The 15,336-nt window shown below is 42.7% G+C and overlaps 1 protein-coding gene across 1 annotated transcript in view; it reads left to right on the forward strand.

Moving 5' to 3' along the window:
• Positions 1-15,336, forward strand: part of DMC1 (DNA meiotic recombinase 1) — a 375,853-nt gene that overhangs the window by 60,952 nt on the left and 299,565 nt on the right. The window contains exons 4-5 of the mRNA XM_073591924.1: positions 4,259-4,405; positions 12,560-12,642. Of these exons, the coding sequence (XP_073448025.1) occupies positions 4,259-4,405; positions 12,560-12,642 (230 nt within the window). The remainder of the gene's footprint in view (positions 1-4,258; positions 4,406-12,559; positions 12,643-15,336) is intronic.

Raw genomic sequence — 15,336 nt, forward strand, 5'->3', positions numbered from 1 at the left:
ACCAAAAGAAAGCTCTATTTGTGGGAACAAAATGATAAAAAATTTGTTTGGGTACAGTGTTGCATGACAACGCAATTGTCATTCAAATTGCGACAGCGCTGAAAGCTGAAAATTGGCTTGGGCAGGAAGGTGTATAAGTGCCTTGTATTGAAGTGGTTAAGTAGTTAATGTATAAAAATACACATTTTGTTCAATAAAGATTCATAGGGAACTGTAAAACAGTTATTTGAGATTTATAATATAATTTGAATTGCTCTTCTGAAACTGTTTTTTTTTTTAGTCATGTGACTGGCACAGCATCAATCAAGTATTATAACACAACTGCATTAATTTTGCGTAAAAAGAACATTGGATTTATTGAGCTTCTTGGAAATAAGAAATTCCACAAAGTTTGATTTCAAGAGACTTTATTGTTTTTGTTTTTTGGTAGAAATATTGTATTGTTTTATGGAAGGTGTTGTATTGTCATATGCGTTTGAGCCATAAGAGAGTTAAAGGATTAGTTCACCTTTGTTCACCTTTTTTTTATTTTCTAAATTCATGCTCCCCTATGTACCAATATAGCATTAAAGGGGTTGTAAACCCTCATTTTTTTTCACCTTAATGCATTAGGGTGAAAAATCTTCTGTCGCCCAGCAGCCCCCCCGAGCCCCCGTTATACTTACCTGAGCTCTGTGTTTCCCACGACGGGAACGAGCACACCAGCTCCGGCCAGTGTCTCGTGTCCTGATTGGATAGATTGATAGCAACGCGGGCGCCGGGGCCAGGTCCTGCTTTCTGTGTCAATAGATGCAGAAGCAGGACACGGGAGTGCGCCCGCACGGGTGTCCACGAAGGAGAGCGCTTCTCCGAGGGGGCACTCGAAGAGGAGGAGCCAGGAGTGCCGCTGAGGGACCCCAGAAGAGGAGGATCGGGGCCACTCTGCAAAACCAACTGCACAGTGGAGTTAGGTATGACATGTTTGTTTTTTGTTTTTTAAAACCCTGAACCTTTACAACCCATTTAATGTACTTTTTTTGCAAAAATATCAAAGCTTTCCATTAAATCTACAGACACTTACTTCACTTGTCCTCATCCATGTTTCCAAACGTATCCATTCCTTTTGCCTTACTTTCTGGTCAGACTATAGGTCATGATAAAGGAAGGAGTTGACCAGCTGACCTCATTAGCACACACCCTGCATCATCTATCCTCCTACCTACCCACCCATTCCCAGCTGCACGTTTTTTATATAATCTTTATTTTTGGATATATTTTTTTGACATAACATTCAAAGAAAGACAAATAAATGCCAAACAAGACACAATATAATATACATTATAGTAAGAAACTGCATAGCCATTTGCTTATGTGTCTTCATAACATACAAAATGGACACGCCTTATTGGCCATCTATCATAAAGGGACTAAGAGACAGAGGTGACAATTAAAAGGTGAGCTGCACGTTTTTTAAATTAAATGCAATCAATCAGTGATCACCCTTCTCACTAAATACACAATATACAATCAGATTGCATATTGTATCGCCATGTTTATACAAGTACATAGGAGGGAGTGGGCAAGCACTCAGCTGTCAAACACTGTTCACATCTCTGCATAGCGGGAACTCGCATTCCCACATGCATTCTTTAAGTGAGGGGGGGAGGCGTTTTGGAGCATTTTCACTCATCGCACATAGGGCAGCCCATCCACCTGAATGGGCTGCCCTACATGCAACAATTGCCCCAAAGAAGCTTCAGGACTTTGGAGCAGAGATTGGTGCAGTTTTAAATGTGATAATTGGTGCAGCGCATTTCTGAAATGCAAGGAAACACACAGAGGTGAATAGAGCCTCATTGTTCATGTGTTAACGCAACAATTTCACTTTCAGGCCCCATTCACATTTAGCATAGTGGGAGCGCACATTTTGTGGCTAGTTTTTCCATTGACACGCTTAGGGCAGCCTGTTGATTTCAATTGGCTGCACTACATATGGCTCATGGGACATTTTGGCATTTTGTGGGTTGCGTGTTTTTTACTGTGCAACTTGCAGCATTTTCCACTCGTGGCAAAATGTGTGTTTGCTTCTGTGTTTGCTCTGCCGTTAAGAATTAATGGCACGCAACTAGTAATTTTAGGTGTATAAAGATGACCATACATTATACAATCTGATTGTACAAACTTCCATGAGGACAGTGAAGTCAATGATTGGTTGCATTTCATTTAAAAAATGTGCAGCTGAGAGTGGGTAGGTAGGTCAGAGGGTGGATGATGCAGGGTCAGCTGGTCAACTCCTTCCTGTGTCATGACCTATAGTCTGACCAGGAAGCAAGGCAAAATTAATGGATACGTTTGGAAACATGGATGGGGACAAGTGAAGTAAGTGTCTGTAGATTTAGCTGTAGCTTTGATATTTTTGCAAAATAAGTACATTAATTCTATATTGGTACATAGGGGAGCTGGATTTAAAAAATAAAAGGTGAGCAAAGGTGAACTTTAAACGCTGTACATTTTGTGTGTTTAACCACTTCCCTTCCGGGGCAATTCTGGCACTTTGCTCCTACATGTAAAAAAAAAAAAAAAAAATTCTAGAAAATTACGCAGAACCCCCAAACATTATATGTTTTTTTAGCAGAGACCCTAGGGAATAAAATGGTGGTCGTTGCACACGTATGTCACACGGTATTTGCGAAGCAATTTTTAAAACTCTTTTTTTGGGGGAAAAAAAAACCAGTTTCATTAATTAAAAACAAAACAAAGCCCAATTTTTTCGTATAATGTTAGATGATGTTACCCAGAGTAAATAGATACCTAACATGTCACGCTTTAAAATTGCGCACACTTGTGGAATGGCGCCAAACTTTGGTGCTTAAAAATCTCCATAGGCGACACTTTACATTTTTTTACAGGTTACCTGTTTAGAGTTACAGAGGATGTCTAGGGCTAGATTTGTTGCTTTTGCTCTAACGCACGTGGCGATACCTCACACGTGTGATTTGTATGCCGATTACATATGTGGGCACGACTTACGTATGCGTTCGCTTCTGTGCGTGAGCATGCGGGGAGATGACTGGGGACCATCTGGTCACCAGAAATCTCCTTTATCAACTTCCGTCGGCGACCGATTCGTTCTCCAGCTTGCCGATTGCAGGGCGAACCGGGAGAAGCAACAGAGGGCGGCGAGGTCGGGGTGGGGGACGTCCCCTCCCGCCGCCTGTCAGAACGATCGAGCTGCTGAACTGCTGTGATTGTTCCTATGGTGCACAAAATCGCTGGCTGAAAAAGATGATATCTGGATGATGCCTGTAGCTGCAGGCATCATTCAGATGTCCCCACTCAAAGTCCAGGACGTCATATGACGGCCTACGGGCAGAAAGTGGTTAAACTGTTTTGAGTCACACTTATGAGAGTGTGGGTGAGTACTAGCAGCTGGAGGTTCTAACAGAATATATTTTAATTCATAGCAGCTCCCAGTTTTTTTTTACATTACAGCACCAATTAGGACTGGCCAGACTTACACTGTAGACAGCATACATCTGCAGAGTAACCTCCTCCCAAAGATTTTTCCCTGCAAATGCCAAAAAACTGAGAAAAATCATGTGTGCACACAACAGCACTGCATGAAACTTAGAGGATTTAAAAGAAATAAAAACAAAAAAATACAATAGCATTATATACATGATTTATGTGAATGAATAATGGCAATTAACACTTGTGTTTAGTATCACTTTAACACACTCTCTTGCATTAAGGTAAAAAACCTACCACTGTCTGACATAAACAAAATAAAAGGGCTCAAATGCCTATTGCATTACTGTCATCATTTTTTTTAATGTAAAAACAAACAAATACGTACAAGAGCCACGGTATAAAAGCGTAGTACAAAACCCAGGAAGCAGAATAATGATCCAAAAGTTGGAACACACAGGTGGAGATTTACTAAAACTGGTGCACGCAGAATCTGGTGCAGCTGTGCATGGTAGCCAATCAGCTTTTAACTTCAGCTTGTTCAGTTAAGCGTTGACAAAAAAACCCTGGAACCTGATTGGTTTCTATGCAGAGCTGCACCAGATTTTACACTCTCCAGTTTTAGTAAATCAATCCCACAGGGTCCTCACATGAATCAAACTACTGCTGAGGCGTTTCGAGTTTACAGGCCATCTTCTTCAGAGCACTTCAGATACAAATTTTTATGAAAATAAAAAGAAATACAGAAAATGTAGTAGTATAATATTAATCATCCTACAGTACTTATAACCATCTTGTTTTTATCCAATAGAATGTAGCAGACATTAAGAAGTTAAAATCTGTGGGGATATGCACCGTAAAAGGTATTCAGATGACCACCAAAAAGGCCTTGTGTAACATAAAAGGTCTGTCTGAGGCTAAAGTGGAGAAGATCAAAGAAGCTGCAAATAAGTTAATAGTGAGTTGCAAACTGATGGCAACTGATAGCAATTTCTAAATGATTTGTTTTGAATAGTGATTTTGCAAAATTAACATGGTTTTAATTCCACCTAAAAACTATACAAAAGGCCCATATAGTTAACAGCTGTTCACCATTGGAACATGTTACATATTTCATCTGTAGTAACATGTTCCAACTCCTGCACAAACTGGCCCATGCAGACAAGGGGCCCTGGTAGTTTAAGATACACTGGGTCATTTGCAAAATATTATTTAACAATTTGTCTTCTAGAGAGGTTTTTGTGTTTTTGGAACACAGGTAGATAATTCATTTTGGACCTGAACATAAAACCCCCAAACATTATATATTTTCTGAAAGCAGAGACCCCAGAGCAAATAGATACCTAAAACTTCAAGCTTTATACTTGATACCCTTAGATTAGATACCTTATATTTTTAATAAGCTCTAAAAAGCCCCTACAGGTCATCAGTTTAGTTAACTGTGAACAATGGGTCTGGAATTATTGCTCTCACTCCAGTGCATCTGAGAAGTTGCAGTCTTCTGCCATTACCCTCAAACTGTCTTTACCCCCAGAGGCTGTTTTCAGTGGCGTTTCATCCATGGGTGCAATGTGTGTGTAGGACTGGGGGCCTACTGTGCTCTCACACATTGCACAACATGGGGAGACACCAGCTCCCCGTCTTTTTTGTCTAGACAAGGAAGTGGGCTGTACATAACAGTTCAGCCCCACCTGCTTGAGATGGAGCACAGGGAATCCGAACCCCACAGCAGCTAGTCACAACTATACTATATAACCAGCGGGTGCTACCGAGGTGCTAGCTGCTTGCTTAACAGCTGTCATCTGGAGAGGAAAGAATGTTTCACCTGATTCTCTCCCCCTGCCTCCCCACCAGTGCCCGATCTCCTCCACATCACAAGCGCTACGCTGCTATGTGAATCTTTGCTGCAGATCTAGATCTTGTGATGTGGAGAAGATCAGGTGCCGGGGGAGAGGATCATTTGAAACATTCCTTCCTCTCCAGATGCCCACTGTCAAGTAACCAGCCGCCGCTTCAGTAGCGCCCTCTGATTACATTGTAGAGATGCAGCTGGCATCTCTCTACTGAACACTGAACTCTGAAACCCTTCCTACTGATCTCTGCATCACTTCCTAATGATGTCTAAACTCTGTGTCATTTCCTACTTCTCACTGAACTCTGTATCACTTCCTACTGAGCTCTGTCAATTTCTACTGATCTGAGCTCTGCATCACTTCCTAGCGATATCTGAACTCTGCCTCACTTCCTACTGATCCCTGACCTCTGCATCACTTACTGTTAACCTGTGAACCCTGCATCACTACTGATCCCTGAGCTCTGCGTCACTTCCTACTGATCTCTGAACTCTGTGTCACATTCTTCTGTTCTCTAAATTCTGCATAACTTCCTACTTATCTCTGAACTTTGTGTCACTCACTACTGATCTCTGCTTCCCTGCTTCCAATATTCAGCCCCCCAAAAAAACACACCCATTTTTTTTTTCTGCGGCTCGCTGCGTGTGCCGCACTTTCTTTTTCTTTCTCAGCAGGTCCCAACTTATGATTCTTCAAACAGGCCCACTGCTTGCATAAAACACCCTGTTTCATTCCACCGAAAACCGAAAGAGATTATTAGTTTATTGATGTGGTACACACACAACTTTAAAACTTAGGGAGCAGCCTGTAACCTTTACCATTGCTGTCCTGTCCTGGGTTCCTTTATGGAGATAGGGCTGCCAGGACTTTTCCAGTAAACCCACTCTCCACAGTCTATGGGGCTGAATATATCCTGCTGTTCTTTGCTGAATATATCCTGACAGGATGTTATTACCTCCCAAGCGGCTTTTATCTATTTGAGGAGAATTTTGTTAAAAAGTGGACCTTCTATGGATTGTGTATTTAGTTATTTATTTTTGTTAAAATGTGCATCTGGCAGTATCCTGTCCTAACAAATCATCCACCATCTCAGTGAAGGATGCTCCTATCTTCAAAGTTTCCACCAACAAACAGCTTGGGGCCCTATCTAGATCTCTGTTTTCCTTGTCAGGTCTTGCATGACAACTTTGGCAGTGACCTTCATCTTTCAAACTTTAATTGACTGTCTAAAGCATGGTATACACTCACTTTTTTTTTTCTTCAACCATCAGGTTGAATGAAAAAAAAAACCCTCAGATCACCAGCCTTGAGCTACAGCATAGACAAGTTGTTGGTCTACTGCCTCATCTCCTGTATGAATCTCCTGTCAGTCAAAATAAGAAAGGCTTATTGACTAATGAGTTCAGCTGTGGAGCATGCATAGAAAATGCACTTACTCCACATGGCCTTCAAGGGACAACGCCTTTTTCAGGCTTCCCTAGATGCCCTCATTAGGATGCCTCCAGTTTCAAGAGTACTCGTTTTCTTCAGCAAAAGAAGTCTAGGGCTCAGTCTGGGAAGACTAACCCCTTGTCAGAGTCCAAGAAATGCCCTTACATTGTTTCTATGCCCTCAGACTGCAAGTCCAAATCCCAAGTCTGCCATCCAGTCCACCTGCACATCTTGGAATTCTAAGTTCCTCAAACCCTAAAATAAGTCTTCTTCAGCACAAGGGTGCAACTCCACTTTCCAAAGTAGAGGGACATCTGTCTTCGCAGACACTTGGACAGCCTGCATCTCAGATGCTTGGGTGCAGAGGTGGATTCCAGGGGCTATAAATTAGAGTTGCTCCTAGATCCCATTAATCCCATTTTGCCTGTGTCATCGAACAGATTAGTAGATCTCCATGCAGCCCAAGCAGTCAGCAGTAGGGGGTCAATATGGCAGTCCTTGCGGCAGAACAGTTCCAGCAGTTCTACTCAAACCTGTTTACAGATCCCAAACAAAGGTGGCATCAGACTCATCTTAGATCTCAAGGCCATAAATGTCTTCAGTTGGTCCCAATTTTGCATGGGATCCCCCAGGGCTTTTATATAGCCTCCCTTCATCAGGGAGTCTTCCTGGCCTCTGTGGACATCAAGTATACATATTTGCATGTCCTCACTTTTCCAGCACTTCAGTGATCTCTACACTTTTCTATGGGACCTCCCATTCGGCCTATCTATTGCACTTCGGGTGTTTACCAAGGTGTTGGCCGCAGCCAATATTCAGGCTAGACTTTCTTCACTTTTTGGGCAATCCTATTTTGGGATATCTAGATGACCTCCTGCTGAGGGAACAGTCAGCACAGGTATTGTTGGACAACGTAGCCCTGACCATCTAGACCTTGCATAGGTTGTGGCTGATCCTTAACCTTTAGAAATCAACTTTGGAATCATTGTTTGAAATATCTGGATCTAGTCCTAGACACAGCTCAAACCATAGTTTTTCTTTCTGAAGAAACATTAAATCAGTATTAAACCCAACACCAAAAATGTAATATATTTCAGCTTAGCAATCATTAGATGTGGTAGTTTTATTTGTTCTTTTTTTTTTTTAGGTTTTTTCCCTCTGTTTTTGCATGGTGATCAGGCCACTAACACACCTCCTGTATTATAGTGTTCCCATTCTGGATGAAGGAGCACAGGGGGCACCCTTGGAAAGCAGCATTGCCAGTCAGGGAGGAGAGTGTTATATGTACTAGCAGATTTAAATACACTAACAAATTGAATCTAAACTCCAGCTAACACTTTATATGTAGCTACAGTAAACAGTTTTTCTTCTTTTGGGATAAATACAATTTTACATAAATATATAAAAGCTGGTCATTGTAAGTACCCCTGCCAGTGTTTGTGCCATCCCTGTAATTAATAAATCTACAAGAGAGCTTGTTCTTTTGAGAAACAGACTTGCTGGCCAGATCACTAGATGCAAATAGAAGAAAGAAAGACTAAAAAAGAAAACAAATGCAGCCAACACATCTAAGAATTGGTAAGCTGCAATATAATAAATGTCTGCTTTTGGGTTTAATACTTTAAATTCTCTGCCCTAAATTTGAACTTTTCACTCCAGGATTTGCCAAACTCTTTGCTTCTGCATTAAAGTCCTGGGGCTGATGGTAGATTCCTTCAAGGCAGTCCTATTTGCCTGGTTCTACCCCAGACCCTTACAACACAACATCCTGTCATCACGAGACAAGTCAGTATAACAGACGATTCATCTGGCATTGAGGACCAGATTTTCCATGACTTAATGGCTCATAGATCCTGCTCGAGAGATGGGAAAGTAGTTCCTTCTGGTCTTGTGGAAGGTCCTTATGTTGGATGCCACCTTGTCAGTGCAGGTATGTGGATGTCAGAGGAATATCATCTTCTGATCAACATTCTTGAACATGGAGCAATTTGGTTACTCCTGCAACACTTGACCTCCCAGGTGTAGGGTCATCTGATCAGACAAGGTTAGTGCTGTATATTAACTATCAGGGAGGAACCAAATGTCTCCCTGTAGCAAGAGAGGTAAACTCAATCCAGTTCTGTGCAGATCTTCATGTTCTAGTCATGTCTGCCATCTGCACCCTAGGTATGGAGAATAGGCAGGCAGACTTCTTCAGTCAGCAGCATCTGACTACAGGCCAATGGTTCCTATACTGGTGTTCCAGGACCTGTGTCACAGGGGGAACTCAAGATATGGAGCTCCTGGTCTCTAGGTTCAACAGCAAACTGAGCAGGTTTGTTTCCAGGTACAAGAATCCACTAGCGCAGGGGTGACCAAACTTTTTTCAAAGAGGGTCAGATTTGATGAAGTGAACATGCGTGAGGGCCAACCATTTTGCCTGACATGCTTTGAAGCATTAAAATTCAGGTCCGAGCACTAATACACTGCCCAACAAGAATTCTCTTGCCTTTGTGGCTGTGTGTGGTGAAGAGATGAGCTCAGACATGTTATTTGGAGATAGATATTATATATATATCTCTTTTGTGGCCCCCAGCGAATCCCCGAGCGCCGCTCAGGACTAAGGATGAGCTCGGGCGTGTTATTTGGATATACCGTATTTATCAGCGTATAACACGCACCTTCACTTTAAGAGGGAGGTTTAAGGAAAAAACTTAAATTTTAAATAAAGAACTGTGAAGCAAAATAAGGGTCAGTGCCCACCAATGCAGCCTAATAAGTGCCCACCTGCAGCCTAACATTGCCATGATTGCAGCCTCGCCATTGCCATGAATGCAGTCTCAAATGCAGCCTCACCATTGCCATGAATGCACCCTTACCATTGCCATGAATGCAGCCTCAAATGCAGCCTCACCATCCCCATGAATGTAGCCCTACCATTGCCATGATTGCAGCCTTACCATTGCCATGAATGCAGCCTCAAATGCAGCATTACCATTGCCATGAATGCAGCCTCAAATACAGCCTCACCTTTGACATGAATGCAGCCTCACCTTTGACATGAATGCAGCCTCACCTTTGACATGAATGCAGCCTCACCATTGACATGAATGCAGCCTCACCATTGACATGAATGCAGCCTCACCACTGACATGAATGCAGCCTCACCACTGACATGAATGCAGCCTCACCACTGACATGAATGCAGCCTCACCGTTGCATGAATGCAGCCTCACCATTGCATGAATGCAGTCTTACAATTGCATGAATGCAGCTTCACCATTGCATGAATGCAGCCTTACCATTGCATGAACGCAGCCTCACCATTGCATGAATGCAGGCTCACCATTGACATGAATGCAGCCTCAAATGCAGCCTCATCATTGCATGAATGCAGCCTTATCATTGCCATCAGTGCAGCCTGATCCATGCCCATCTGCAACCTCGGAGGGGACAGAGAGGGGGCAAGACGAGCGCCAACAGATTACATACAGGAGAATCTCCTGTTTTCACTTTTATACAAAGACCCGCCTCCTATGATAGACAGAACAGTCATCCAATGGCAGCCAAGGAGACGGGACTTCCTATTACAGAGGCCGCCAAGTAAACAGGAAATTCCCACTGTATGTATTCTGTCTGCGCTCTTCGCGCCCCCTCCCTGTCCTCCCCGAGGCACATATATATATACGGGTATGTATCTTTTGTGGCCCCCGTGGCGCTCTGGGATTCATTGGGGGCCACAAAAGATTATATATATATAGCCAAATTACCAGTGGGGCATCATGGGGCTGTTTGAAATCGGAAAGCGGGCCGCAATTGGCCTGTGGGCCGGACTTTGGACATGCCTGCACTAGCGGAAGCAAGGAATGTTCTGGTGGCTCCATGGGATCAGTGCACCCTGATCTACACCTTTCCTCCCTTGAAACTACTTCTGTGTCTGCTTCACAGGGTCAGGATGGAGAGAATTCTGGTAATCCTCATTACTCCAGGCTCGCCTAGGCGGATGTTGTATTCCAACCTCATAGCTCCAATCTGGCCAGGACAAATGTGGTACCTAACACCACTTGTAGCTGATGCTGTGTGGGCTTTTCAAGATGGTTGGGATCTTCTGTCTTGAGGGCTGATTTACTTACCACTCTGCTGATTTATTTACCATGACCTTAAAGCCCAGGTTCTGAGAAGCATTTCTGAATTGGTAGTTTCAGCAATATTTAAAGCTAGGAAGTCTACTTCTCATAGGGTCTATCACGAGGATATATGTGGTAAGCATACTTCACTTAGTGCAGGGTGAGAGGCTCTCACTCTGAGAAATTCTCAATGGATTTGGACAAGCACATGTCCCTCATCAAGTATCAGGTCTCTGCACTTGCAGTCTTGTTCTAGAGACCACTGGCTCCTTATTCTTTGATCAAGACCTTTGTGTAGTGTGTTACCCATGTGGCTCCCTCTGTTTGCTCCCCCGACTGTGAATGTTATGTTATTTCAACTCTACAAAAAATGCCCTATGTACTTATCGGGGATTTTCCTCTTCCACTCTCATAAGATTGGGTTTCTTGTTGCCATAACCTATGCAAGGTTAGTGTATGCTGGTTGCATTAGCCATTCTTGCACAAGGACAAACTGGTGTTAAGGTCCAGAACTTCCTTCCTACGTAAGGTAGTTTTGGCCTTTCGTCTCAATCATGACATTGTTCTTCTGGCCCTCTGTCTGGCTCCAGTTCCTCAGAAGATCTCCCTCCATTGCCTGGATGTACTGTAGATCTGGTTGTGAGAGTTTATCTTACAGTCACCACTTTCTTTTGAAAGATTGATGTCATATCTGATGGTCCCCTTTAAGGTGAAGCAGGTACTTGTTCAACCATTTCCTTGTGGCTCAGACAGACCATCATCCATGCTCGCGGTCTTAAAGATCGGATGCCACCCTTTCCTGTCAAAGCACACTCCACTAGACATGCAAGTGCCTTTTGGGCTCTTCAGCATGCTACTGTTTTCATATTTGCAAGGTTGCCATCCGGTCTTCCGTTTACACATTCTGTTTATTTTACCAGGCAGGAGTGCAAACCTTGTCGGATGCTAGGTACAGGAACAAGGTCCTTCAGGTGGCTTTTTGAGCTGCAGACAGTGTCCAGTTTGATTGTTTTTTTTGTGGACCTGTTAGCGTTTTGTTTGCTGTTGCCCACCCCAGAAGACTGCTTCTAGGTGTCCAGAAAGTACAAAACTTCCTATTCCCTTCAATAGGCAAAAAATAAAACACAGTTTTTATACTTGCTGTAAAATCCTTTTCTTGGCATCCCATGAGGGACCCACCTGACTGTGTTTATAATTATGTTCTTGGTACTGCCTTGCCACATAACTGAAGCATGCTGGGAGTTAAAGGGGTTGTCCTGGCTGGCCTATAATTTTTCTGTTTGCCAGTGTTCAAACCTCCTGTAGACAGCAGTATAACCCAACAGTAGAAGAAGACCTCCTGTGTCTCCCAATTAACTATTAGAAAGGGATTTTACAGTCAGGTTAAAAAAATACTTTTTTTACTGCGGACCCATTATTCCCTGTAAAAAATGCAGAATTACTGTAGCCTCATAGCTGTAGCTGTATTGCAATGATGCTTCCTAGAATATTAAATAAGTGCACCCTTATTGTGGTTAAATCACCTCTGCAACAAGGAATTAAATATAACGGTGTATGGCACAGTGTTTACTAGCTTGGTATTCCTTGTTGCTCCCAACTACAACAGATTGCAGTCTTGTGCTTCAGAAGTCTAGATGAGAAGATACTAAAATTAAACTTGATAAAGTTGTATGATAAATAATATTGACATATATGGTAATTATCATCTTATATACTCTTTAGGAGCCTGGGTTCCTGACAGCATTTGATTATAGCCTCAAGAGGAAGATGGTGTTTCACATCTCTACAGGAAGCCAGGAACTTGAGTAAATTATTATTGGCTACATAAATATATTTGCTACTAAAGCATTATGTTGTTATTTGTATTATCAAAGGAGAAGTCCAGCCAAAACCTGTTTAGCTGGGCTTCTCCTATGGATCACAGCAGTGCAATTCGCTTTGCACGCCTGTGACCTATTTTCAGCAGAGAACGGGCTGAAGTTTGCTCTCTGCTGACGTCACAGAAATCAGTCCAGACAGTGGGAGTCTGGATCTGCCAGGTGCCTGGACTGACACCCGTCTCAGCCTCTCAGCGAGCCACTAAGAGCCTGAGGCGGCCGCTCCCCGCTAGAGGTCGACCGATATATCGGCCGATATTTGGCTTTTTTTACCTAATCGGCATCGGCCGATTGTGCTGATAAAAAAAGCCGATTCAGCGGGACTTGCAAATGACTTCTGTAATAGAAGTCAATTGCAAGTTTTCTGAAGTTTTCTTCTCTCCTCCTCTGGGCAGCCTGCCAAGTCTGATAAGAAGATACATTGTATCTCTTTCAGGTTCTTTTATCAATAGACTGAACTCCGAAGTTTTCAGTTTAACCATTTAAAGACTAAATCTTTTCTGACACTTGTTGCTTACAAGTAAAAATCCTGTATTTTGTGCTATAAAATCACTTAGAACCCCCAAACATTATATATATTTTTTTTAGCAGAGACCCTAGGGAATAAAATAGCAGTTGTTGCAATATTTTATGTCACGCGGTATTTGCGCAGCGGTCTTTCAAACGCAATTTTTTTTTTAAAAAATACACTAATGAAATTTTAAAAAAAAAGCAGTAAAGTTAGCCCATTTTTTTTCATCCAAAAGTTTTGATTACCTGTTTTTGTGTATTTAATATTTAAGATATGGTTATTTTTTTTTAATCTAAATTATACATACAAGTGAACTGATTGGAGGTTTGTTTTGTTTAATAAATGTTTAAATATAAAAAATTTTCTGTATCACTTATTACTTAAGGCTGTTTTCACACTGGTGCGGGCATGCGTTGACGATAAAATGCTGTTAATTTTAGCGGCGCTTTACCGTCATTTTAGTGGCGCTATTCTGCTGCTAGCGGGGCACTTATAACCCAGCTAGCGGCCGAAGAAGGGGTTAAATGCGCCCCTGAAGCGCTGCTGCCGAAACGCTTTGCAGGCGCTTCGGCAGCGGTGCGCATTCATTTCAATGGGCGGGAGTGGTGGAGGAGCGGTATACGCCGCTCCAAAGATGCTGCTTGCAGGACTTTTTTTAACGTCCTGCCAGCGCATCGCCTCAGTGTGAAAGCTTTCACGCTGAGACTGCAGGGGAGCCATTTTACAGGCGCTATTTTTAGCCCAAAAGCGCCTGAAAAACGCCCCAGTGTGAAAGATGTTAGATTTTATGAGATGAAGGGAAAAAAAAAAAAATCGGCCTAATATATCGGCCCAAAAAAAATCGGCATCATATATCGGCCATCGGCCACCGCGATTTCTAAATATCGGCTTTGGCATCGGCCAGAGAAAAACCCATATCGGTCGACCTCTACTCCCCGCCCCTCCACAGCTCAGAGCTCCAGGGAGCGAGTAGGAGCAGAACGGAGAGCTGCTGTTGACAGTCAGCAGCTCTCTGCTGTGAGAACCAAGCCATTGGCGATGTTCCATCACTCGATTCTCAGTGTAGAGGTGCCGGGGGACAGATCCACCTAAGTATGATTATGGAAAAAGCCCAATTCTCATACTTCTCTTTTAATAAAGCTGAGCTCTGCCCCCATACTGCAATAGTTAACTGCTTGTTTATGCCTAAGGTATGGTGGCACTTTTACTTACCACAAGTATGCATTGGGAGCTTTCCGGTACCCGTTCTTTACTGTGCTGGGAGAGCGCAGGGAGCGTGCTATCAGCATAGTGAAGTGTTTACTTAGCTCGGCATGTATGCGGCTGCTTGGCATTAAAGCCCACACGCTGTTAAGGTTAAGAGCTTCAATCGAGCTCAAGGTTATCTACTGCAGTCTCTAATTGGAAAGTGTGGATATGCTTGCATATAAAAGTAAACTCTCTGAGACATGCTCAGCACGATTACTTCTTATACTTCTAATTTATTCAAGGCGGTGCTAATGTTTTATACACAAAAATACATCATTGCTATGTTAGTCTAATAGGTACACCTCATTGGTTAAGATAGAAAAGAAAATGGAGAATCTTCATGTCGAGGTTTGCTGTCCCTGGTTCTATCTTCAGTTCCGCATTCTTCTGATGTGTGGGATGTAGGGTGTACCCGCCATTTTGAGAAGATAAAGAAACAGAGCAAATCTGTAATACTTATATAATGAGTAAGAAGAAAGATGTGTATGCACATAAGAAAATAAACATTTTCAGATTATTATTATCATCTACATGACATTCCTTCACAGTCCCCCTTAAAATGGCTATTTTCTCTTTTTTGTCCCTGGTACTAAAGATCCTGCTTCGCCTGGCCCATTCTCCTCAGCAACTCATTTAGGCTGTATATAGAGTTAGGCAACAACTTGTTCACTACCCTCCTCGATACAGCTGGAGAGGTGCAGTCAGGCGCTGTCTATCCCTATAACCCTATAGGATTGTGAGATTTTGGACAGGGAGTGACTGTAGAGGAGTGAAGGGTTTGTCATCTTCCATCATAAGGGGGTCCTCTTCTTCTTGGTGGAGAAATGTATGTGTGCTATTGTCTACAGCCTTGCGCATTAACT

The sequence above is a fragment of the Aquarana catesbeiana genome, linkage group LG07 (assembly GCF_042186555.1).
Source record: "Aquarana catesbeiana isolate 2022-GZ linkage group LG07, ASM4218655v1, whole genome shotgun sequence".
In the NCBI taxonomy this organism is placed as follows: domain Eukaryota; kingdom Metazoa; phylum Chordata; class Amphibia; order Anura; family Ranidae; genus Aquarana; species Aquarana catesbeiana.